Source organism: Pseudopodoces humilis, chromosome 3, assembly GCF_049639895.1.
Source record: "Pseudopodoces humilis isolate 2021_Gansu_Grassland_sample_001 chromosome 3, ASM4963989v1, whole genome shotgun sequence".
In the NCBI taxonomy this organism is placed as follows: Eukaryota; Metazoa; Chordata; class Aves; order Passeriformes; family Paridae; genus Pseudopodoces; species Pseudopodoces humilis.
This window is the reverse complement of record NC_142202.1, coordinates 95,396,586-95,423,775: the sequence shown is the minus strand read 5'-3', so window position 1 is coordinate 95,423,775 and position 27,190 is coordinate 95,396,586. Positions and strand designations below refer to the sequence as shown.

The 27,190-nt window shown below is 35.8% G+C and overlaps 1 protein-coding gene across 1 annotated transcript in view; it reads right to left on the bottom strand.

The window, feature by feature from the left end:
* Positions 1-27,190, bottom strand: part of SNTG2 (syntrophin gamma 2) — a 133,487-nt gene that overhangs the window by 34,251 nt on the left and 72,046 nt on the right. The window contains exons 10-12 of the mRNA XM_088052630.1: positions 20,535-20,664; positions 10,873-10,911; positions 3,297-3,413 (exon numbers count right to left, since the gene is read on the bottom strand). Of these exons, the coding sequence (XP_087908756.1) occupies positions 3,297-3,413; positions 10,873-10,911; positions 20,535-20,664 (286 nt within the window). The remainder of the gene's footprint in view (positions 1-3,296; positions 3,414-10,872; positions 10,912-20,534; positions 20,665-27,190) is intronic.

Genomic DNA, 27,190 nt, shown 5'->3' with positions numbered 1-27,190 from the left:
TACTCCAAAACTTACTAAAATCAAATTAACATAACATTCTCTTAGACTTTCTCTGAACACAGAATCTGATTCTAGAAGTCTCCAGAGCCCCCCAAAATATTAAAAGCATTTGAATAAATTTAAAGAGTAAAATGTAAGAGGGGAAAAAAGCAAAGTGTGTATAGTATTTATTACTAGAATACAGCAAATGATGCATTATCTGAGAATTAAGCAGAAGCATCCAATCTGCCTAGAAGTATTTAAAAGGTCTAAGGAGAAGATTAAATACTTCTAGGTAAAGAGTAATTAATTTCACTGGTCTCTTCACTCCTAAATGGAAAAAAAATAAACCAAGAATAATTTTAAAAATTATTATAAAGTATTAAGAAGGAAAACAAGAAATCAAGGCCTGTTCCTGAGATAAACTATGATATGGCATAGTAAGAAGCCTAAAGATGCCCCAAACAGCTCAAACTGGGTGATACAAAATGCACACTAAAACACAGTGAAATCCTAGCAAATCCTGTACAGCAGAAATACAGCAAAAATGTGTAGAGTTAGAAAGTTCACCAAAACTGTTCATGGTCAAGTCTAAGCCCTCCAACTTATTTCCACCTTGCTCCTAATACGTTACATTGACATCAAGTGTAGTGTAAATTACCAGCAAAAGTATTTAGAACTTACATGGCAGTATTAAAAACACTGCTTGTCTTAATTACATTGTGCTTCTCTATACTGTCAAATGTGGAACTATTTCTGTTACTTTCACAATATTCCATTTATTCTCTTCTTAAAATTATAAACAGAACATGCATTGATTGTCTATCTGTCTTCATGTTAAATTGCTTCAGTGCTATTTATTTAATCCCATTCAAAAAGATAGTTTTGCAATTAAGGGTTACATAGGAAATGTAAGGATATGGCTATTTGAAGACTAATGCAAAAACATAATGAGCTATAAGGAAAACATAAAAAAATAAAACAGTAGAAATGTTTCCTACATCTAGCCCATATTCCATTAAAACATTAAATTATTTTCTGAGAATTTTCAAAGATATAAAAAATAGCTTTATTTTAAATGACAGTTTAGAATACTTTTCCTAAATTTCTTCTGGGATCTCAATTTAGAACTTTTCCAATATCTGAAAATTGACAGGAATTTTATAGATGCTTTTAGAATATAATACAATACTGCTTGTATATTAAAATTGACACAAGAATAATTTCTATTGTTTCAGTGGTGTTTCCAGTTGTGCAGTTTTCAGAAATGGGTCACACTTCCAATACAGCAGTCTGTAAATGAAACCTGTAAATTTTTTAAATGCAATCAGATAACCCACTTCAGGAATGCAAAAAAGACAATTCTCTGTTAATCACACCATTCTTGATATTTACTTCTGTGGTGAGGCCTCAACATTTCTGGAATTACCATCTGAGATATTGTAGAAATAGTGTATAAATAGAATATTACTTGTCAGAGTGATTTCTTTCATGGTATAATATCCTAATTTTTTCCACAATTTTCTTTATTTTTGCTCATATATAACTATGTTTTCAATTCGTATGAATATCAGCAGCTGTATTTACATTCACATCATTTTTTACACACAATGAAACAGAAAAAGGGTGGAGATTTTACTACATCCTTTTACAAACAGCTGTAAAATTATGGATAAGGATTCTAGAGTGAGCCATGGGGAAGGCGTCAACAAAAGCCAGGGCTGGAGGTGCCCTCAGGAGACTGAGGCTTTAGTGTGGCTTTAGATCCAGGTTTAAAGTCTCCAGAGAGGAGGCTGCTGGAAACTTCTAATTGGGTGTTTAGTTTTTAGGGGTTATTCCCCGATGAAGGACATCTGGGGTATGTTAAAAGAGCAAGAAAACTGGTCAACAAGTTTTACGATTTATAGATTCTGTCACATTTACTGGTGCATCATAGCATTGAGGGGACACAACACATTGATCAAAGGGATCCCCTTTGTTCATTTTTTGAAAGCTAAGGTTCGTACAAAAAAAAATTTAAAAGCGTAATAGATTCTGTCAAGTAATTTATACTACCAATCATCCCCACTTGTCTGTTCTCACTCGAGTGCCGAAAATGGTAAATGAAGTAGTTTATCCCAAATTAGTATCATATAGATGTATAATTTTAATTTCTTAGAAACAGGTCTGAAGACAATAACTAAAATTTATTTAGGAAAATCATTCATATGGTGTATTATTTATTTGTTTAATATTTCTGCATAATTTTCACGTTTTAATTGGACTGTAGTAATTTACTCAAATTTTAGTTCCTTGGTTTAACATATGAAACTCCCAATTTTTAGACAGGGAAATTCCTTGCTTTTCCCAGATGTGTTGTCTCATTTTAAAAAGAATACTGTTGGCCATTTTAGGATGCTGGAATTTAATTGGAATCATTGGATTAGTAATTTCAATCCTGAAAGGGGATATTTTGCTTATTGCATTTCATTGAGGTTCATAAATAACTTTTGAAAAGTATGTATTTCCCCAAGGTACTGCAAAGAGTACACATAAAAGGATCAGATTTTCTTTATATCAGCAGACAAAACTGGGAGACTGAGCACCTTCTGAACAAAACTGTAAGCAAGTGGTATAACTGAAATTGCATTCTAAGTCCACCTTTTAGTCTTTTATGATATGTTTAAGGCAAAGGTTTTCTGGAGAAAAAAGAAAGGATTAATATTATTATGAGTTAAGTATGAGTAATTTTTTTGAACAGTTTAGAATTCTACAGTTCATTTCCATTTCACCCTTCTAAATTAATTTTTAAAAAAATATTAGATAAGCCACCTGTTGTGAAACAGAATTCTTGTCATGAGGTATATAAATTATCAAAGTAAGACTTGTTCAAACTGTACACTTAGTACTTTGATCCCCTGCTTGTGTGAAAAACCCACAATTATCATCCAGTATTATGGATGGTTTATTTCATGATGTATCTTGTCTTTCAGAAAGCAGAGTAACTACCAATTCATTACATCTACAAAATACTTTAGAATAAATAAGGGAAGAAATATTAGGCCTAATTAACCCAAATAAAACCTGACCTTGACAACTTCAAAAAAAAAAACATCCCATAAGGAATTCTTTACAATATTCAGATACAGCAAGGTTTTCAGAGGACCTTGAAACAGGCTAAATATCTACAGTTTATTGAAATTCAGTGGCAACTGTGACTTTCACTTACATTGAAATCTTAGCTGAAAACTTCACTTGATAAAGGGAAAAAACCCCAGACATAAGAAACAGGTTTCCATTTACAATGAAAATTACACAAAAATGTAATTTTTTTTTACCGGTGGAGTGCTGAAAATGTAGAAGGATGAACCCTTCAGGGCCAGAAACTTGAATCTGTAGAGCTGAGATGAATCAGTTCCTTCAAGTCTCTCATTTACCCATCCCATATGTATGACCTGTAAAACAAAATAATTGAAAATTAAAGATCTCCTTCTCAGTAGATCATAAGAGTGATTTTAGTAGAACAAGATGCATCATCTACTTTACATTTGCTTTCCAACCATTTCCATATTCTTGAAGTGCACAATGTCATACCAGTGTGTCAGAAGTCCTTGAAGAGACTTAAACTTGTAGTACAGGTAGTCTGAATCTTATCTGAAATAATCCCTGTTTTAAAAGCCACCTAGGCAGGTCAAAGCAGACTCTCATTTGAGCCCACAGAAAACTTACGTGTACTGAAGTAGTTCAGCAGTTTATAAAAACTGTAACAGCTTATCTATAACAGTGCCAAAACTTGGACACACTGACATTTCAATTACATGTACCTCTAAAGAAATACCTCTAAGCAAATCACTAGATTTATCTGAAATCAAACAGTTTTCATCATGCTCATATTTGTAACTGTTAACAAAGTCTTTGTAATACTTGTTGTCTTTCAGAGTTTATATCTTTTTTCATATACACTTTAACACATTTATGTTTTCAAAGAATTAGATATCAAATTCAGTTGGTTACACAACGTTAGCAGTGTTACAATGAATGCCTTTATTTTTCAGATAAATTAATGCTAAGAAAAAATGAAATGAAGAAGTAGAATTGCATGTTTCCCTTTTCAGGTAAATACAAATTTATAAAGGAATGCCATAAATAATAATGCCATAGTGTGGTAGCAGAATATCATGAATGTCTTTACTGAAAAATAACAAAGCAAAAAACATTCCAGGCTCCATTTTGCACACATTAAGAGGATATATTGCTCTTGAAACAGGTACTCAATTCTAGAGTGAATCACCAGTCTGAATTTGCAAGTACTGCTGAGCAGCTTTCTCATTTTCAATGAAGGCTACACTTACAGACAGAAATGAGCTATATGGGGAAGAAATGCCAAAGCACTAGCTAATAGTATGGATGAATGTTCATACTTATGAAAATGTCACAAATTGTTTTCTAATGTTGGTATTCAATGTATCAATTATGTCTTTTGTCAATAAATTTATCAATAAATGAAGAATAAATCAGTATGTTGAACCAGACAATCCTTCTCCATACTGTTCTACTGAGCTCCAGCACTAAAAATTTAAGAAGAACTAAGAAACAGCAAAATAAATACAGCAGCCCTTCTAGTTCTTGATTTGCTATTCTGTAAATTGAATAACTCTCACCAAAACATTTTTTCTGTAGTAGTCAGCAAAAGCGTAGAAACAGGATGTTCAGACACTGCATTACTTTAAAAAAAAAAAAAGATATTATTGTCGATAGTCTACTACAAAGATATTATATACCCAGTTAATTGGGGTCTTAATATCAAGTAACACAGATGAAAAGGATGATATCCAATATAATTTTAGGAGTTTTTACTTTCTTTCTACAAATCTTTCTTATTGACTGCTTTATTTAATGATCATTTAGACCTCAGAAATGGAGAAAGAATAGTTATTCAGTTCAACAAAATCTGTATGGAACAAAAGCAAACAAGTTGGTTGTTACTCAGTAACAAGCTCTCAGTGGTTTACTGGGTTACTGAAATTTTAAACAGATTTTTATTGAAACCTGCCATTTGAAGTTTTCAGGAGTGCTCATAAGGCATTATTCTACAAACTGTTCCTTCTCAGCACTGCTTTCACTACTGTTTGAAAACTGCCCATACATCATTGATATATTAGTTTCTAACATGCTCTGATACACTTTCCAAAAGTTCCTGTAAGAAGAAAATGAGCAATGGCACCCATTACAAGGAGATAAAACAAGTCACTAACAAAATGCAATCCAATCATAGCAGATAAATGAAAGTTCTTATTTGCACTTATTGTTTCCCTACAGCAATAAAGCAGCTAGATGGTGCAATAACTAGAAATTCAACACGTTAAATTTAATAAAGCACTCAGTACATGTTGTATATTGTATTTTTTGTTAAATACTTATGAAAAAGTAAATGATGCAAAACACTCAGGAGGGAATTGAAGTAAGAAAATCAAGTAGATCTCTATGCACAACACATCAGAACAGACAGATACACTTATGTAACTGAAACGGGATAAGAATCTACAAGATATGCCAGATTGACCTACAAGTTAAGAACCAGTGTCATACCATGAGGCACAATGGAACTATAACAAATTAAGAAAGCAAAGAGAAGTACATCTTAAGGCACCTTAAAAAATCATTTTTGGGGGTCTTTTCCAAAACAAGTGGTAGATGGTAAATTTTGAAGTGAACAGCCACTGGGACAGGACTGGGAGGGGGGACAAGCAGTCCTTACAGATACATAAAGTTTAACTAAAAAAAAAAAAAAAAAAAAAGGGAGATTGGAATGCTGTAAGTTTTAATGTATTACATTACTGGTTTCCATTGTACATCAGTTGCTTTTACTTATGTCTGAATGGCCACAATTCAAAACTAAATGTTCTAGAGAGCAAAGTATAGAGGAATTTAGAAATTATGACACTCAAGTGTTTAATGTGCTTTAGTTCAACAATGAAATTTGTAACTCCAAGCTGGCACAGATTGAACACCACAAATAGCAACATATCCACACTATGCTGAAGGGAACTATGAAGACAGCTATGTATCTGAATTCATGCATCCTCCTAGGCATTGTCTGCCTGGGCAAAATTAAGATTACAAGTCCTTTTGGGTAGCAATAATGATTTCTTCTCTTTGTTTGCTTGTTTTAACAAGAAGGCTGGTAAATTCGACCTGATGTCTCTCACCTTTACTCATTACAGCCTTCTTGTTCAAGTTAGGATCCAAAGCAGAAAACTCTGTCTTGAAGACAGCTACCACCAGTAAGTTGCTTTAATGGTTATGCATTCTTATAGCAGATCAGGAACATTATTTATGCAGCAGGAACTAATCCAACTGAAGAAAAATGGAAAATTCACATCCTTCACAACTCATTTATTTGTTTGTTTATTTTTATTATAGGTCTGCTTTGTATTTTAGCAATATTACAACAATATCAACAAGTGGAAAAATAAAGACAAAACCATTTCAAACTATAGTTGTTTATATCATGGAGCATATTTACCTCACAGCACTGCATATTAGCTGACTAGAGGTTAAAACATTGAGTGTTTTTAAGTGGTACTTCTTCTGTTATAGTACGTTTTTTCAATTTATGATCTGAGGTGACAAAAAAAGTCTCTGAAGCAAATCAAGGCAATTTCATTAGGAAATTAAAAATTGTCATCCCATATAAATAAAGTAAAAGAAATTACCAAAGAAGATCTCCATTCTATCTTTATTTGGTCTCTTTATGCTTAAAGAAATTTAGTCCTTCTCCCTTTCAACAAGTGTAAGCTGTAAAATTATAGTTTTCAATAACCTAACTTTTCCAGACTATTAGAATAAAGTAATTTTATTGCTATATGTTATATTTTCAAAAACATTTTTCTCTGTTTTGAGAAAAAAAAAAAGAGGAAGAGAAAGGAACAAAAAATGGTCTTTCAAGAAAGGTACAGGGTTTCTTGTATGCAGGATGAAGCCAGGCAAACATGTTGATGGCATGCCTGCATTAGCAGTTCTGCTATGAGGAACAATGAGAAAACCCTTCATATTTGACAAGTTTCTTATTTAGAATTATGATCTTATAATTATCAAACCAGAATAGAAAAAAGGCTTCTGAAAAACTTATTCAAGGGAACTGGATCCAGATCAGACCTCTTTAGCATTTCTGAAAATTTCATTTCATTTCATTTCATTTTGAAAGTGAATCATCTATACCTAATATTGGATTATACAACAAAATCTGTGCAACTGAAATCTGTACAAGCAAGTATAATACTTTTTAAGAATATTTAAAGGTCAGAAGTTGTCAAAAACCTTTCTGGAATCAAGACAGCAATCTCCTGACACAGATCTACAGGATATATACAAAAGAAAATTAGATTGGTTGTCACTATTTGTTATTGACAAATCCTTCAGGGCAATCATTTCTCATATTTCTGCTCCACACAGGTATTTTGTTTATTTATTTCAAATTTCTTTACAGGGATTGAAGTCAAATAGACTAGTCCTTAATTGTCCAACTTCTCCTTCTTTATTCAATTAGCAACCATAATTTTTGCTCTTTCCTAATGTTTAGATATGCCATCTGGCAGACACAAAACCCCTGAAATAATCATGATAAAAGCTTGACTCTTAAAAACATAAGAAACTATTCAGCAAACAAACCAAAAAACATTGCAAGTATTTTTAGTTGTGCAGAGAGAGAATGGTTTAATTTGCATTAATAAAAAATAAAAATCAATCCAGTAGTTAGTATTTTTGGAAAACTGAGTCCCAAATCTAACCAAGATCCGAGTGCTTTCAAATCTCTGGAGTATTATAATAAATTATATCAAGCAAAATCAGAAGTTATGATGCTTAGTTGCTGTGTTCTTCATCCTTGACACAGGTTAAATAGACACTTAGAACCAGAGCTTCAGAAGTGCTACTTATTTAGTGCCTTTTGAATTTGTGTAATCCCTGAATATTTCTTAAAATCTTGTAGTCTTTGACTTGGAGTAACTATCATGGCAAGTCTTGGTATACCTAGAACTTGGCAAACAATTTTCACAGATAGTCTGGGATTTCAGCTTTGGCGGAAAAAATTTCCAACAGGCAGTTCAAATGCAAACACCTTGCTTTGGTGGGAAAAAGGAATTTAAAAGTGTGGAAGTAGCTGGACCAATTAACTTCATGACCTGGTACTGTTTATTTGAATAGTATAAATAGATCAATAATAACTACAGCTTCTACTACCTTGCCTAATACCTCTAACTTTGGGCCACAGACACAGCAAAAAATCATAGAATCAGAGAACCACAGAATATTCTGAGTTGGAAGGGATCCACAAGAATCCCCAAAGTCTAAATTACAGCCTTGCACAGGCCAAACATCATACTATGTTTGTTTTACATCTTTTGGCAAAGAGACCCATAAATAAAGCTGGTTTAGGCCCAAGAACCAGTACCTTAGTCCTTTCCCATATTCTTTATTTAAATGCATATCAAATTCATTATGTTCTGGAGATTCAGTTTGCAGTAAAACCAGTCGGAGGCAATATCAAAAACAAAGAGGAAAGCAAGGTTTAACGAAATAATGTTTTACATTCTCAATAACCCTGAATTCTAGTTTGTTAATGGCCTGTGATAAACAGAATCTGAATGAAACCTATCCACATCTAACCTCCTCCCTTTATTAAAGGTTAAGTTGGACTCTAAAAGCGATGAAGAAAACTCACCACAGGCAACACAGTAATGAAACTCTAAGGATCTGTTTAATTCTTCAGGAAATATCCATGCTCAAAAGGAAAGAAAAATTTGCAGCTATCACCAGTTTCATTTCAAGGCAGTTCAAGTGACCTTCAATCTCTTAAGGTTATCCTTTCTCTAAATTTTAAATCAAATGCCTGAATAAGAACTATTCAGGTCTTTATAAATATTACACATCTGTCACTAATAGGCTCCATTAATCTAGGGCAGAACTAGTCCTCTTCTGTTTTCAGTTTTCATTGACAAGTTTTATATGATGCCTTTGTGATATATATACCCAAGAATTCACATTTTGATTGCTTTTAAAGCAAATTTTCCCAAGACATATATGAAGTCTGAGTTGTTCACAATTGCTCCTTTAATATTTTAATGTTTTCTAGTTTTGTTTACTTGATCTGCCCAAATTCATTACAAACTTCTTTTTTTCTCACTTTTTGACAGAGAACAATCCAATGTTTGTTGCTCTCCAAACTGTTTGGAGAATAATGCAATGTCTGTTGCTTCAAAATTTAAGCTGTACCTTAAATTTTCCACTTCTGAAATTAAGGTCCTAATTGTTCTCCTTTTTATACTTGGAATGGAAAAAGCGGGATAGATTTGTCCCACCTAACTTTAGGCACCTACTTTAGATGGTAGACTGAGGCAAGTCAAGATAGTAAAAGTGGCTCCTCTAAAGGATGATTTAAAGCTCTGTTACCAAGTTTCACATTTGAACAGCTCTCTGGAACAGAATAAGTTTCTGCACTGATTATTTAGGCACTTTATGGAGACTAGCCTGTTTACTTAGGAAATCAAATTATGTATCTAGTGGTATCTACATAATTATATGACTGTCCCCAAAATTTCTGAAAATTGAGGGAAAGTCCTTTTTTCAACTGAACTCATTATGTGTGCCCAAACTGGTAAGTAAAAGCTCTGAATAGTTACTAAAGTACTTGCAGTAGACAGTTCATACAACAAAAGGTATCCAAATCAAATATTTTTTCCCCTGGCACTCATAGTCACGTGTTTTTCATATTGGTTTAATTAATAATTAAAAGCCATAGCAAAGAGAGTACTTAAATCACAGAATTATAGAACAGTTTGGGTTGGAAGGGAGTTTTAAATGTAACAGAGGTCAACCCCACTGCAAAAAGCAGGCACATCTTCAACTAGATCAGATTGCTCAGAGCTCCACTAACTTGACCTTGAATGTTTCCAGGGATGGGGCATGCACCACCTCTCTGGAAAACCTTTCCCAGTGTTTTACCACCCTTCATGTAAGAAAAACTTCATCTTTATGGCTAAATCAACACTCTTTCAGTTTAAAATCAGTACCTCTTGTCCTATCACAATATGTTCTGCTAAAAGCTTGTCCCAGTCATTCTTATAGGCCACCTTTAGATACTGAAAGGCTGCAATAAGGTCACCCTGGACCTTATTCTCCAGGTTGAACAGCCGTAGCTTCCCCAGTCTCTCCTCAGAGGTGTTCCATTCTTCTGACTGTCTTTGAGGCCCTCCTCTGGATCTGTTAGAGTTGGTCCATTTCCTTATTTTAGGAGCCCCAGGGCTGGATGCAGTGGTAGTGAGGTCTTACAAGAACAGAGTAGAGAGGCAGAATCACTTGACCTGACCTGCTGGCCACTCTACTTTTGATGCAGCCCAGGACATGGCTGGCTTTCTGTTCCCCAAGTCCTCCCTGCCCTTCAAGCGCTCTATCACAACTTCTAGGGGGATCTCTTCCATGATTTTCCCAGAACATGGATGAGGCTCACAGGTTGGTAGATACTGGGTTCCTCCGTTCTAGCCGTTTTAAAAACGGGTGCAATGTTTCCTTTCCACCTTTCTGCTTCTCACCAGGGGCTTCCCCTGACTTCTGTGACTTTCCAAACATCACGTAGAGTGGCCTGGCAACTACATCAGCCAATTATCTCAAGACTTTAGGATGCATTTCAACAGGTCCCATAGACTTAAGCATGTTCAGGTTCCTGAAGTGGTCACAAACCTGATCTTTACTTACAGTGGGAGGGTCTTTGCTTTCCCATCATCAATCTTGCAGTCAGTCAGTTTTAAAACCAGTTAGTTTTAAAACTGACTAGACGTGTATATGCAAGCTCTACAAATTTTCCAACAATGTAATCATACAAATTTAAAAAATTGGATAATATAATGGAAATCTTACCTGGTCAGAGGGAGAACAGCATTTATTTGCCATTTTCATCTATGAAAGAGAGATGGAAGAACACAAAGAGCTATTAGTATGCTGAAAAGTTTCTGTGATGCAATTAACACCGATTGACTTAGTTATTGAATAATATATTAATACTTCCAAATTATATTTGTAAGAAATTTTTTCATTCAGTGCCTAAATACTAGATTTTTATTATTATAGTGAATTTGCAAAACCAAGGACTTGAAAGACAAAAGCCTTTTATCAGTGTTTGCCTTAAATACCTCATAAAGATTTGCATTTATGAATTTTACTTTGCCAGTCTGAGTGAAAATACTATACTGTACTGTAGATATCTCACTTAGGTCTCAGTTAAACAATTGCTTAAGCAGATTCTTAAATGAGGTCTGTAATTAAGCTCTTGTGAAATTATGACCATGGAGTATAAGATATATTTAAAGCTAAAATGAAAATGGAATGGGCTTTCCTCTTAGTTTACTCTTCAAGACAAAGTTTTTCCTCTTTGTTTAGATACAGTTTCAATAATTTTGACTTTTCTCTGGCAGTCATAGTTTGTACAGATAAGTGGTAGACAAATACTGACATATATAGTACACAAATACTTCTTTAAAGTGTAACATTTTCTAAAGTGTGATTTTATTAAAGTACGTGTAAGAATTTAGAAAGAAATATATTAGCATGGAAAATCACATTCACTACATGCTAGGAGTAAACTGAAAACTATCCTAGAGTTGATGAATACTTCCAAAGGACCATGCTGCCAAAAAGCCCGTTTTATTAGAAACAAAAGGCTTGTGATGGAAGAGCAAAATCCTACACCTATGCACAGGGAAAACTACAATTGCCATTGGAAACGAGCAAAAGAAATCCAGGGTTATTGCTTGTAAAATAAAATCTGTGGATGTAACTCAGTTAATATGGTGATGCCATTAACTGTTGCGGTGGGTTGACTCTGCCAGCTGAGCACCCGCATAGGTGCTCACTCCATCCTCCCTACCAGCAGGAAGGGTGAGAGAATAGGAAAAGCAAGAAAACTTCTGAGTCAAGATAAACAGAGCTTAAGTGAAAGAAACAAGAAAAATTCAAATGATATAAATTCAATTACTCTCTGCCTCTGTGGTGGATTTGCACTAATTGACATTTGGTGAGGAGGGAAGAAGCCATCCACAAAAATGATTTTTCTGGGAGGGGCTGCTAAGAGCTTCTTCTGTGCCTACCAAAAACCAATAGTTGGCTAGCTCTGAGAACTGACAACCTACTGAATGATTTAGAAGCTGTGTCCACCTCTGTGAGATTCACATTTTAAAGATGGGCAAGCCTGGGAGACCTCTCTTGGCTTCCAGCTTTTGAAGAGGGCGCTGGTTGGATCATCCCCATGCAGCTGGACTGGGCCAGCCCCATGTGGCCCAGCCAAGATTTTCAGCCCCCTGAGGGGTGGTGAGTGGGCTGCTGAGCCCCTCACTGGGGAGTCCACCAGGTCCCGTCCCACCGGGTGGCTAGGCTCACTTCCCAGAGGGGCCAGGCTCCTTCCCGGCAGAGCCCTCAGGTCTTTTTTCCAGCGGCACTGCTAGCCCATGCCACCCAGGGCTATATTTGCACCGGGAACAGCCATGTGGCCAGGACCAATGCCAGGAGCGGCCCTGTGGTCAGCACTGGGGATGGCCCTGAGGCCAGGAGTGGCCAGGGGCCAGGAGTGGCCACTGCCATCCCGTACTGGGAGCAGCCATGTGGCTGGGACTGCACGGCTGAAATCAGCGCAACCAGGCCAGCGGCACGTGGCCGTGGCCGCTTCGGCATGGCTCGCAATGAAATTTGTTTGTTTAGCTGCTTTGAGCCAGCCATGCTGTGGACAGAAGGACAAAAATGGCAGCAGCAGCTTTTCTTGTTTTTGGCACTCCACATAAAAAAAAGCGCTGAGTGGATCTGGCAGCCGGAATGGCTTGCAGGGTGTCGGCAGAGACTGCGTGACCAGCAGCAACAGGCACAGCAAGTGATCTCCCTGATGCATAGCCTGGGTGAGATCAACATTTCAGCGCTGCAGAACTGTATAAAAACTGTTTCAATTGATAAAGCTTGAGAACAAATGAACCTACGAACACCAATTCTCTCCCAAATCAGGAAAAGGAAAGGGTGAAGACACGTAAGGAAAACAACATGGGACACTGAGGTCAGTAAAGGAGTCAAATTCTAGTTAGGAGAGGATTGAGGAGATGCCTTGGTCTTGGGCTGAAATTCTCTTTGTAAGGCTATGGTGAAGATATATTTTTGACATATCACACTTCGTTTTTTCCCTGTAATTCATTAAAGACATGGGGGGATGCAGCATTCACCTGCAGCCCATGAGGAAAGGGCACTTGTGCTGGAGTATGTGCATGCTAAAAAGCTGTAATCTAATGAGAAGCTTGAACAGAGAGAGAAGAGAAACTCTGCCCCAGGGATAAGAAGAAGATAGAAGAAGATTCCAAAGATAAAAGAAGAGAACTTTTGGGTTTTTTATGCTAGAACAGCTCATCCTTAATACCCCATAGCTGACATGGCCCATGAAAGCAGCTTTGGGAAAGCTGCAAGGCTTAGGAGGAACTTTTACACTGTGAACAGATTTTCCTTTCCTGAGCGGCTGATTCACTGTGACACTGAAGCCACAAGAGAAGCGTTTCTTGTGTTCTTCTTGTGGAGAAGTCTCCATGGCATGGCGAGAGAAACTCCTCTCCCTACGAGAACTCATGAAAGACTATTGTAGAGGTGGTAACTGATTGAAAATCCCAGGTTTTTTCTCTACATTGTCAGAGGGAAGGAAAAGAGATCATGGGAAGGGGAGGAGAAGTGTTCAGAAGATTCTATTCTGATTTTTATTATTATTTTAGTTCTGTTAATAAAGTTTTCTTTTAAAAAAGAACCTTTTAAATTTTAAGCCTGCTTTACCCTCCTCCTAATTCATATCTCACAGCAAGAAATGAGTACATACTTCTAGCAGGTGCACTGGCGATTTTAGCCAGCACTAAACCCACCACATTATTTGGTGCATTGGCTGGGAAATTCAAATTGGCGAACTTAAACCACTACAGACTCCCACAAGCAGGCTCCGAGCAACTTAGAAGACAAACCCACACCTCCTTTCTCCACTATGTAATTTCAATTGTGGAGCACAGTGGTGTGGAATACTTCTTTGCCCACTTTCGGTCAGATGTCCCATTCGTATCCCTTCCTAATTCCTTGTTCCATCCTTTGCTGAGATGGGTGGGGTGTGTCAGAGTGAGAAAATGTCAAAGCATTCACCTCGTGTAAGCACTGTTCAGCACCAATCAAAACACTGGTGTTTTACTAATACTGTTTTAGCCACAAATACAAAACACAGCACCTGATGCTAAGAAGAAAGCTATTCCTACCCCAGCCAGACCTAGTACACCTGTATGGGCCAACAGACTTCATGTTAATGGCTTCATGGTAATGGCACAGGCCTCAGGATGTGTCAGGATTTATACACACACATACATACACACACTTGCACCTAATTACAAGCCATTGTTCTCTACAGAGTGAAGTATCTATGATCATAAACAAAATAACCTTAGGACAAAAGGCAGTGTGGTGGAGTAGGATGACAACAGGAATCTTGACTGTATGGACAAAGGGTGATAGCAATGCTCAGGGCTGAAGTAAGTCCTAACCCATCATGGGCCATCAGGGTTTCTTCTTCCTCATATGCTCATTTTTACAGCCCTTTGGAACGAACTGTGCCGTTAAATAGTGCAGGTGTGCTGGGGGGTCAGACAGCTGGGAATGTCTGAGGTAGGGGTGACCAAGCTGCTGGGGGCCTGGGGCATCTGCCAGGCCTGTCTGTCACCCTGGACTGTGGGCTGGGAGATCCTGCCAGGCTCTTACAGTGGCCCTGCTAGCTCCCTGCCACCCTAGAGGAGGAGAAGGGACTATCACAACAGCTGCAGGTCACAGGCACCCACAGCTTAGCACAGGCAGGGAACAATGATGAGAATGGAACTGAAATTCAACTGCTGAGCAGACAGAGGGGTACCAGCAAGGCTCCTGGCAGGTCATGCACAATGGTGTGCCTTTGTCAGCCTGGCACAACTGCAGGGCTTCACTGTGCTGGAGATGGCCTGGAGGTGACTGAGCTTCTTGGTGCCCACAGGACCCCATCAGTAAAAACTAGCTGGAAACTCAAGAACCTCACTCTGTAACTTGATTAAAACAAATTGCTGACATGCCCAGTGTTGCAGAAGGAAGCAGTCACCAGTCCTTTAATCCTGCTAGAGCAATAGTGCAGGACATAATGAAATGACACCTGGAATACTTCAATGTCAGTAGAAATGCTGATACACCCTGCCCATCATCAGGTCCAACCTTTCTCCTGTGCCTCAGACACAAATACATACACAAAGTAACTATACAAAAGCCATGTTATATGCACAGAAAATATAATTTTCTCTCAAGTATCCAAAACCATACTTAACAAGAAGATTATTATAGCACAAACCAGAGCAAGTAAATGGGTTCAGATGTGCCTGGAAAAAAGTGTGTCAGACTGGCCATGCAGGTTTCCTGCACCAAGTGGGTAGAATATTGTGAAGAGCATCCTCATCACCAGCTCAGTTTTCCACTGGTAAGGGTAATAGGGAAGAATGCTTTGGACTCAGCAGCTGTTCACTGCACAGACAATTCATTCCCTGTTCAAAGCAGGACATCTGCAGCCCTGATGTAGCAGTGGGGAGAGGAAAAGATCTGCTTCTATAGCATATCTATATCCCAGTGTCATGGGGCTGAGAAGTATGAGCTCTTCACTTCACCTGGCACCACATGTGCCCTTCACATGTCTCCACAGCTGGTGAAGACAGACAGGAATGCAAATGTGCTAAATTTACCTTGCTGACAGCACATGAGCAGTACTCAGTACTGCAGTGTAGAAATGCGAGCTGGACACAGCGGGGGAGCTAAAACAGAAAACCTGGGTCTGCAAAGACTGCAGGCAACCTGGAAAGGAACTATTAAGAAAATTGCAATTCCTATACTCTGTTCTAAATGGATGCATATGGGGGCAGGAACTGAAATGTTTCACAACCACTTAAATCTAAATACCTCCCAGGTTGGGATTTATCTCACATATAATATACCTTTATACTCTTTCAAGAAAACGGTGCAAGTGAAGAATCTTGACAGGAACCTATTTTTTTCCTAGCTGTATTAGTATCCTATGTGACTGCCTGGCTGAGTTTAGGGGATGTGGATCTTATCCTTATTGACTTCCCTTTACAACTTCTACTGTTCGAACTGTGGTACTTGGTACTTTCAACTGAAAATTTTGCATTTAAAACAACAAAAAGCAGCAGTGAAAAAATAGTGTGTGTTCTGATCCTGGGAATAGAATTGTTTGTATAATCATTGAAGCAGTCAAATTTGTATACTGCTTCCTACACACAAGAATTTCACTTCCATCTACATGTACCCCATATTCTGCTGCTGTGTAAAAGCAAGTCTGTCTCAGTCTTCTTTCTTTTCCTTTTTTTAATGTATGTTTAAAGCTTGTATTTCATAAGTCTCTTCCTATTACAACAGAAATGTCACACAACTGCAGTACAGAGTATCACTCAGATATGTGTTTACATGAAGAAATAAAAAAGGTTTACAGACTATGACATATATAATTAAAAAAGCTGTCATGGGCATAAATGTAATCTGGATTAATAACCCTACTTTAATACCAAATTTTAAGTTTCTACCATCCTCCAATAAAACAGCTGCAATGATTTATAAAAATCATAAATAACGTTTAAAGTTGAACAAGTGCATCATAACTTGTTCTATGATCTGCTTATGACCTACTAATTTATTTGCTGTTTTTTTTTAAAAAGTAACATGATTAGATTATATTCAGAAAAATCTACAAAACCTTGAGAAAGTTTTAAATATAAGAAAATCTCTATAATGTAAATGAACTGACAGCATTACCTTTAGGTGCTTCTACTGATTATGACTAAAGTTATGTTCAGTGCTAGATTTCAAAGAAAATAATTATGATCCATGAGAAAACCTGCATACATCTAATAGCTGTCAATCCGAATGGTGAAAAACAGAGAGAAAAATATATATTATCCCAAAGACCTTCTCCTAAAAAATCACAGCCATTACAGCATTGTCACCTCAGCCTACAAAGAATCCTTTAGCTCAAGAAATTAAGCACAAGAGCAGAAAGAAGCACATACAGATTAACTTGTTTCCTATGCTTCTTGTTTCATCATGCAAGACTCACTGCCAGTTTCTGTTACCCTTTTTCCTCCAGTTTCTTCAACTTTTTCCTTCTGCAAGAAAAGAGGTGTATGAAGAAATAAATTTGAGGTGCTGATTCACCTGTATTTATCTCTGCCAAAGGTAAATGCAAAAAGCTTTGAAAACATTTAAAATGAGGATTGAATCACAAAGGAAGATGATAGGGTAGTTTCATGCTGGTAGAAAAATATGTGAAAAAACAGAATACGAACAGAGAGATGAATCATTTGGGGCAAGGGTCCTCAGAAATGAAAGTGAATGCATCTTGCTTGTAAAGCTGACTGTAACTAGGAGATTCTCTGAGCTAAGCATGTAAAACATGTATCAGCAATGAGGGCTGAAAAGACACCCTTACATTTTTCTCCACATTGCAGCATTCCCTGTGCTCCTCTGTCATCTAAGAACTAAGCCCAGGCTGGTACCAGAATCATTATCTCTCATCTACCAAGCAACACTCTCTAAATATGCTAACATACAGGGGCAGCACTCCTATGCAGTGACAACTTCCCACTTCTCCACTGTTGAAAGATAGCTCCTCCTATACACTTCATCCCCAGAGAGCTTGCCTTTGTACAAAAGTTAGATGTTTCAGTACTTCAAAAGAGTAGTCTGACATTAGCAGAAGTGTCACATTGTGGCAGAGCTATTTTTGCACTACCTACACTAGGACGGTCTCCTGGCATCAGCAGATCTGACTAAGAGCTGCTGAACATGACTATATTTGGTTAAAATAAAAAAAACAAACAAGTATATTAGGGTAAAGTGATACAGGAAAGATTGGGTGCCCTGTATAAAAACAATTAATTCCTATAAGGAACTCTTTAAGAATTAAAATTCTGAAAGAAATTATTAAAATTTAATGCAAATATGTAGGGCAAAAAATGTATGTAAGACTAAGACAAATAGGTCCAGTTTAAGTTAGAATGACTAAGGTGTGAGAAAAGTTGCTAAAGTAATGAAACAAGTACCAGTAAACTAAAATATAAAAATGTGTGGAAGTAAAACTTGAATAATGGTTAAAATAATTGCTTAAATACCCAGTAATAGCTCAGGTAAGGATGCTGTTATTATGCCAAAAGTGTTAGCAAAAAAGTTCATTGTGATCATGTATCTAGTAATTAATTTCCATACTGAGATGATGGCATGGGACAGAATAAGAAATCAATAGTTTAACTATTTTGAGAAGCAACTGAACTTTGAATCAGAAAGTTCTCATGGAAATAAACCATAACCAGATAAGGAACTCTCTGAAACAATTTCTGAATGCGTAGTGATTTTCTCCAGTCCTGGAGAATGGGGAGATGCTCTACAGAAGTGGAGAAGTTCAGAAACAGGAAGAAGCTCTGAAGAAATTACATATTCATTCCCTAATGTCAATGTCAGAGGTATGATAAGAAAATAATCACTTTTTGAAATTATAAAACCAAGGTAATAAAAAGGATTCCAAATGGACTTCCAAGAAGCCTAATTGAAAGGCCCTGTCCTAAGCACATGGATGTCCTAAGTGTGGATGATGGTTTTTGGTTGCCCAGAATCACAGAGTTGTCCAGCCTTCTGCTACACTCCAGCTTCTCAATCCTCACCTTAAAAGTAGTTTGCAACAAAAGGGATTCTCACTGACTCCATCTCCCCTTTTGATGATCAATAATTAAATAAATGCTCTGGTCAGACCTTTCCAGTTGTACCACAGGCTGCATGCCTGACAAAACCTCTAAAGCTACTGTCTAAGCAAAAAGGTTAACATGCTTCTTGTATGACCTGCATAGAGTTTACTTTGTAACTCACTAAGAACACAAAACATAGACATTCATCATGACTTGGTTCTCAAGCCCTTCCTGGAACAGCCAGTTACAGGAACACCAGACGGACTATTTTGTTGACAGAATTCACTATTAATAGATAATGGAGAAGACTAAGTACTCAGTTTATAATAAAATATTGCTGCCAACAGGTTGCAGCACAATGAAGATACTGTGTCAGGACACACAGTTACTGCACACAGTCCTTTGAAAAAAACAGACTAGCACCCTATGACTAACAAAAGCTGCCTGCATTTACTTTTATTCTTATTCACTTATATCCTTGGAGTGGCTTTTATTCAGTTAATTTCTCTAGAAAGAAAAAAAAAAAAAAAAAGCAAGCTTAGTAACTATGAATTGGAATTGCTCTAGAAATATTACCATACACTTTCTTAGAATTATGGAATAATAATACCCTGTACATTATGTGAGTCACCAACTAGTATTGAAAAAGAATGCATCATAAGAAAAATGTCTTTTGACAGAGATTGCTTAAGCAATTGAATATTTTAAAAGAATTAACAGAATAAATGAATTATTATGATCAAATGTGATTCATGTTTTTTTTGAAGACTAAGAAAACAAATTAAATATTAAGTCTGTTTTAACCAACAGACTTAAAGTTTTATGTTGAAATCTAATACAAATTCTACACATTATAATCTGGAGACCTAAGCAACAGTTTGTTTAGAGTATAAAGCACAAATAAAAGGCTACTAAATCATAATTTATGAAAGAAGTTACATACTTTATACATGTAGAGAAAAAAAAGATTAAAACCTGCACAGGCAATTCTTTCTTTTCTTATTGTGTTTTTATCACTAAATTTTATCATTTCTTAAAGACAAATATACTTTCATTATTGTAGATTATTGAGTTCCCTATTTAGCTTTATGGTTAAGTCTGTAATTATAAATATTTTTAGCTCTTTGTTGGAATAATAAATGTGCTATCCAAATAGTAATTTTCTGTTTCTCTGGGGATTAGTTAATACTTGCAATACTTGTGCTTGCAAAGGCAGTTTTTACTTATTAATTTAGAGGAGTAATTTAAAGTAGTATAAGCATCTTTATACTTCTAGGACGTGAGATGAAATAATCTGACCTTAAATAAATCAACTCTTAGATAACTCAGAGATGTCAAATTACAGTCTCCAGTAAGCCTCAGCAAATCATACTTCACTGTGAGAAGAATTTTCACATGCTTCACATGCTTGTCTCAAAATCAACAAGTGCTGATTTCAAGCACAGTTTAACTACAAAAATGTGAAAATGAAATACTAGGTCACATTGAAAGCTCTGTGAAATTACCACTATGGATAAATATTTTGCCATAAAAATATTTAAAATTATAAACGTAATCTGAGTTTCTACTGGTTTCTGTTCTATGCTAATACTGCAAGCCTTGAAAACTTATTGATAAGTTTGATCAGGCAACCTCTCGCTGCTTTTTCCTTTCTCCTTTTCCACCCCATACACAAGCATTTTATATGTTGTTCTTAAAGGTGAATTGCTTCTTGAACTAGAAATAATTTTACAATAGCATAAACAAGAAAATATGCAGAAAGTAACATACATTTTGAAGTGTCAAATCACTGATGTTAGTTGACATTGCTCTCAGCCAGTCAGCACTCTCCTGGGCTGTATAAAACTGAAGTATCCCAGTACTAACTCCATCGAGTGCCAGCACTTCAAATGCATTAGATCTGCAGCAAGAAGAAATATATCCGTAAAGGAAGATATATCAGTTTTCTGAAACTGCCCAATATTTATCAGTGTTCAAGTGATATTTATGCCTTTTGACAAACTTCTGAGTGTTTAATTTGCCAATCAATTGAAAGGCAAGAAAACCAAGGATAATAGGGCAGTACCAAGAGCAACAGATACAATAAGTACTTTCTCTGTACCAATACATACATGTGCCGATGATCATCTACTTCCCCTGGGCATACATATGTTCATAATTACTGAACTTAAGGTAGTGTATTCAGGAAATATGCATTGGGTCTTTTTGAAAAAAACAAAACAAACAAACAAACAAAAAAAGTGTTTTTTTAAACTAAAATGCCAATTTTATTAATTGAATTTTGACTTCATTTACTAGGAATGTATGAAGATTCAAAGCACTGTCTTCCCTAGCTTTCATTTGTTGGATTCCTAAACTTTCCCATGTAACATTCAAAGTAATGCTTACTTCAAGCACATTTATATCATAAGACTTTGAAAAATATTCTTAGAAATTTCTTCAAAAATTTTCCTTAGCCTTCTCAAAACAGCACTGGCACAGGCTAATGTCGTCCAACTGCACTTTATACCTTTTAATCAACTTTTATGTGTTTATAGCAACTTTATTCTGCAAATGCCAATGCTTTCCTTTCCTTACTATCTGCGGTAAATTAGGCACTGTGTATGTACCTCTGAAATCCCTTGCATTTGAATTCTGGTGGGATATGCTTTTTTAATTTAAGATTTTCCAATAGGAACAAAAAAGTCTCATTAAGTAGAGGTACAAAAGTACACTGATCTAAATTTTAAAAAAATGACATATAATACTTGCAGTAACTAAACTTCAGAAAGATATCCAGATTATTTAAATGCCTATGATAGCTAGGAGAATTAGATTTTAGTTATATACTATTGTGAAAGAACAATTATAATTATCTCAGTGATTGTGCATAAGTTTGTTTTGTATATAATAGAGAGAGTATCACTGCTACCTTTTACATTTGTAAATTATGTATTTATACTTATATGCTATATTGCTCAATTTTTGGTACCTACCTAGAAGAAAGCTAACTACTGAATCAGAATACTGCTCTATGAAGTTGCTGAATATTCCTGGGGTTCTCTGATGTAAGGTGAAGACCTCTACTGCTTAATTGATGATATGTCAACATTGAAAATGACATATTTAATGTCATTAACGGGCAGTTATTAATTCCTGATTTACCAAAAAAGTTATTAACCTAACCTTTGTCATTTCTAGGGAGTTTGATGGTGAACATGAATACTGAACTCTGCATACTTGCCAGAGTAGGTAATATAAACTAGCCATCATACACAATAATACAAAGTATCTGAATAGGTAAGTATGAGATGCTTTGCTTTTCAAGGAGTCGTGAAGCATTATATCTGCTGTTTTCAAAAATTAAGATGCTTGGCCTGGAGACCTAGATATGTATCAGCTGATTGCCTGTTTTTGTTTCATGATTGAATAATCACAGTAACTACTAAAATTTGACGGCAATGGCACAATTCTGTGTCACTTTCATTTCAGTAATATCTTTCACCTCTTCAGAAAGAAAGAAAAGATAAAATAAAATCATTTTACTGCCTTCAAGTAAACTGAGTAAAATAATCACCTCCCAAGCATATTGTTCTTTTTACCTAGGGTTCTGACAAAGATCCCAACAGTGCTGTAACTTATGGTATGATCACTTCAACATCCCACTGAGACAGTGAGAATCTGTCAGCCCTTATGCATTGATACACATTGCCTGGAAGCAGACCTAATTTAATTCTGTGAGGAGAACCATTCCCAATGCCCAGCTTAGATACCCCATTCAAATATCAAAGCTAAGATGCTAGGATCCTTACACAGCAAGAGGACTGTCCAGAGCATTCAAGAGAGGCAAGCAACAGTATGTGCTCCATGGAACCACGGGATGTCTAGATAGTAACTCAGCTTCAGCAGACACACAAAGACTTGAATGCCTTATCCCAGTGGCAGGAAGTTACGCAAGTGGCTGATGAAAGATCACAGAAGGGAACTCCTTGGCTAACAACTGATGCAACCAAAACAGGCAATCAAAATTTAAAAAAAAAACCAACAACTTTTATTATAAAAATTACCAAATATTTTATCATTTGAAACATGATGCTGGTGATAGAGTGGATTACACTAAAACTCCTGTTCTTTATCTTATTAAAACATGGCAATCAATTACAGACAGTTAATAATATTCAATATTCATCTAGAGATCTAACACTTCACTAACAGAATTTTTGCACAGAATCAAATAGGGTGTGAGAGGTCCCGCAAGTCCTCTACTCCAGCCTCCTCACTAACTTTCTTGAAATACAAATCTTTCCCACAGGAGGACCAAAACTGGACACAGAGGGAGCTATCTCAGGTGTGGCCTCAGGAATGCAAGTAGATGAGAATAACTGAAACAACCATTTCCCTTGCCTTGTTGACTATGTTATTGCTAACACAGTCCCTTATATGGGACTTCATCACCAGACCTGTGCTCAGCTGATTCCTGCTCAATGGGGAGACTGCCAAGATCCCCAAAAGCCCTTTCTGAAGCTTGTTTCCTTGCTCCAGCACACTGACACCAGGATGTCTGTTCTCAGAGCTCAGGCTGGTTCAAGGCTTCTGATGTGCCAGTGGTGGTCACATTACCAGGCACATGAGACTGAGACCTACGGGGCATTGCTGTCCCCACTGTGCTGACTTGGCAGGAAGATGGTTGGGCCAGAAAGCAGTTCAGTGTAAATGACGTAAGATAAAAAACAGGCAGGGTTTTCAAAGTTTATATATGCCAGTCATGAAGTCTATGGTAGTAACACAGTGTTTTTGCCCTGAAACTTAATCAACTATGATTGTTTTTTGCTTTCAGTTACAAAAATTTCACTCTGAAGACCCATAATATATTGATATTGTTCCATGTACCACACTGTGTTCTGAAAAGCATAGTGTACAGAATGCTACACGTAAAAACAGATATCGTAACTAAAAATAAAAGCTTAACAAAATAAATCCTAAGGCTTTTGTTTTAAGTGAAACAATCAAAGCATGCACCAAGATGGCACAGGAATCCATGAGAAAATAAATCCTACAGCACTATTGCTGTTAGCTATCAAGGAGGAGCTTTTCATTTAGTATGAAATAGTAAGTTTGAAAGGTTTCAAGATGCTATAAAGTTGCTGTAGGCTTTTTATTTTCTTTGCTGGTTTGGATTTTTTGGTTTTGTTTTGGTTTTGGGGTTTTTTTCTGAGGCCCTAAGATCATTTTAAAACACAGAGTGAATTGCTACATCTCCCATTACTGCAGTTATGCTACTGACTACTGCAACTAGGACAAGAAATGAATATTTTCATTTCCTAAATACTAGAAATTTGTGTTGCACTGCCATCATATTTCTTACCTTGCGATTTGTCTCCCTGTCTGTAACATTGTTTCCTTCAAGCATTTCTGCTAAGGATCATGAGGCACCCTTTTCATACTCAGTATCTTTCTATCTGACTTTCATAGTGAAATGATGAATGGATCTGCATTCCTGGTCTCTTCTGGAGTTTGATTTATTTCTTTATTTAGGCATTAATTTCTTGTAATAAAATAAACACTACCTTTGTGAGTGTATCAGTCAGAATAACAGATGAGCACTGGTGGACTTTAGGTTCTCTTCTTGAAATTGACACCTTTAAACAAATATTATTAATTAATATTAAGGAAAATTTTCCATGCAAGCAGTTTGCTACTATAGAGGTGTTAAATCCAAAGATTTCTAAGATAAAAAGTATTTTCAGTGCCAGCTGAAATGGGAATAGCTGAATTTTTGCTTTACTGGAGAATAAGAATTCCAGCAAAGCATATTTTTATATTTTTTAGTATCTGTGGCATGTGAAACCATCTCTCTTAGACTTGTATAGGTATTTTATTATATAGATATTTCTACAAAAATCTAGATGTAGGTTTGACAGCATCTCTTTTATCTTTACTAACATACTGATACAGACAGATTTGATCAGCTTTGCATCTTCCCAGATCTTGAATCAGTATTCCCTCCTGTTTGTATGATTTTTTGATGTTTGAGTTAGTTTTCATTGCTTTTGTTACAACATTTTCTTGTGGCTTGTTTATAGTACTACATGGCCCTCTTGCTAGAATGTCTACTTAAACTGAAGTTTTAAGGACTATGGGTAGATGGGAGTGGAAATTCTCCAAAAATAAAGGATCTGAAATAAGGATCTGAATTACTTAATCTCTTTGAAATGTCATGTTAGAAGTAATGGAATTCTGTATTGTAAATGTCACAGAATCTCATATCTTACAAAATGTTTAAATGTGCACATATAACTGGACTATTAAGAGAAACTTCATAGCTCAGAAGATCAAAGCATTAAACATAAACTTGGACTGCATTTTATGTTTGTGGTTTTTAGGTGAACATTCTGCTTCCAGTATTGTAACTTTTATTTTTATTACACTTACAGCAATCAAATAACAACTGAAGTAATACAGACACTTATACTTCTACAGATATTTTCTAACTGAAGTGTCAAAACTATGGGGAAGCTCACTCAGGTTTTGTAACTCAGTGAGATTATGCAATTAATTCCTAGATGTTTTTCAAAATAGTTTATTCAATTTCTTAGTTCTCGATCGTTTTATCTAATTAAAGGCATTTTGTAAACTTACTGGAATGATAAATGGAAAATATCATTCTTCAGAAAAAATCTGTTAAGAAACCTGTGACTGCATTAAAAAAAAAAAATACACAATACTTTGGAGTAATTGCAGTGGTCAGAATACCAAGAAACAGAAAATAACACTTAAGTCTAATTAAGTTTTTTTTATAATTGGCATCATAGATACATGGGCTGATAGCTACTGGGCCTGAATTACTTTTATTCCACTCACTATTTCAGTCTTCTATATTCTAAATAAGCATTTTTTCCTTCAGCCTCTAAACTCATAATGTTCAAGATGTTACAGCAATTCTACCTTTACTCAAAGCTCCAGTCAATATATTGTATAAAAATTATTATTCATTACTATGAGTATCAGCTGTGAGGACTAAAAATAGTTATCTGCATATCAATTCCATAACAAAAATGAAAGACTACAGTGCATCAGCTGTGTTCTCCACCTTCTGAAAGACTACTTGTCTTTACTTTTCTCTCTTAAAAAACCAAAAAACAACAAACAAAAAAAACCCCACCCCAAACTATAATATGAACCACAAACTCCTTTGGGTAAGAAAAACTTGTTTATATTATTTTTCTATTAAACTTATATCACGTTTATTGACCAATTTAATTCTCAGCAAGAAAAAAATGTTTCTGTTGCCAACTACCAAATAAGAATATTCAAAGGAATAGGATTATCACTACATTTATATTACCTGACTTCTTACAGAGAAAAATTACATTGATGGACTGGTGAGAAGTCTAGAATAATAGAAACCGTAGTGCTATATAATAAAGACAACCAAATAAAAAATTTACTGAATTTCTAAGGAATCAAAAAAATTAATTAGCATGCTGCATATATAAATAGACTCCAATCATATCAACAATGTGAAATACACTAATTCAAGATGATTTCTGTAAATACAATGTTTAATTTTCCACTGAGAACATGAATGACATCTACTATGTTTCTTATCTTTCCTTTAAAATATTCTGAGGAATTTTTGTTTTGCTTTTGTTTTGTAGTACTGATAAACATGCCCAGTGTGCAGTATTTTCAGCCATTCCTTTATATGGAAGGAAAATATCTATCCCATTCTCTACTGTTTCTGTTAATACATATGGTGTTAACAGAATTTGAAATATATGAAAAAAATATTCTTGAGTCATTATGTTACAGTCTAAAGACTTCCTGTGAAAAATACAATAAAAAGTCAAGTGAAATGAAGAGCCAAAGACAACTACTTTCTCTTCACATGAACAATGAATATGAATTAAACAGATATATGTGATCTTGGCCATCTCATGACACAGAAGTATGCTGAAAGTATGCCTTTGTTTTTTGGAAAAGCTACTGGAAAACTCAACCATAGTACAGAAAAATTTAAACTTCTCAGTCTAACAGCAAAATAAATAATAGCCTAATGTGATTAGATTAGCCCAGATTGGATCTAAGGCACACTAAAAGTGTACTACAGTCTAACAGACAACTCTATCTTTGTAAGGCATTTCTAATTAAAATATTAATTTTGAACAAAATGCTGACATGCCATACTTTGTAATATTTTGTATCTTTTCAAAATAAAGGAAACAGAAAGAAGGCCTTTAGTAAAATATCTGACTCTGCCCAACCTTATGAGAGACAGGTTTTTTCTTCTAAGTACTGTAAGTATGGTACTTATACTACCAGGAAAAGAATGCTGAAAATATGAAACAATACTGAACATCAGGAAGTACTGTAAATGAGATCAGAGGAAATATCCATGCTGGTAGATGGTAGTTTAGCACATCAGAACAGCAAAAGTAGTTGAATTT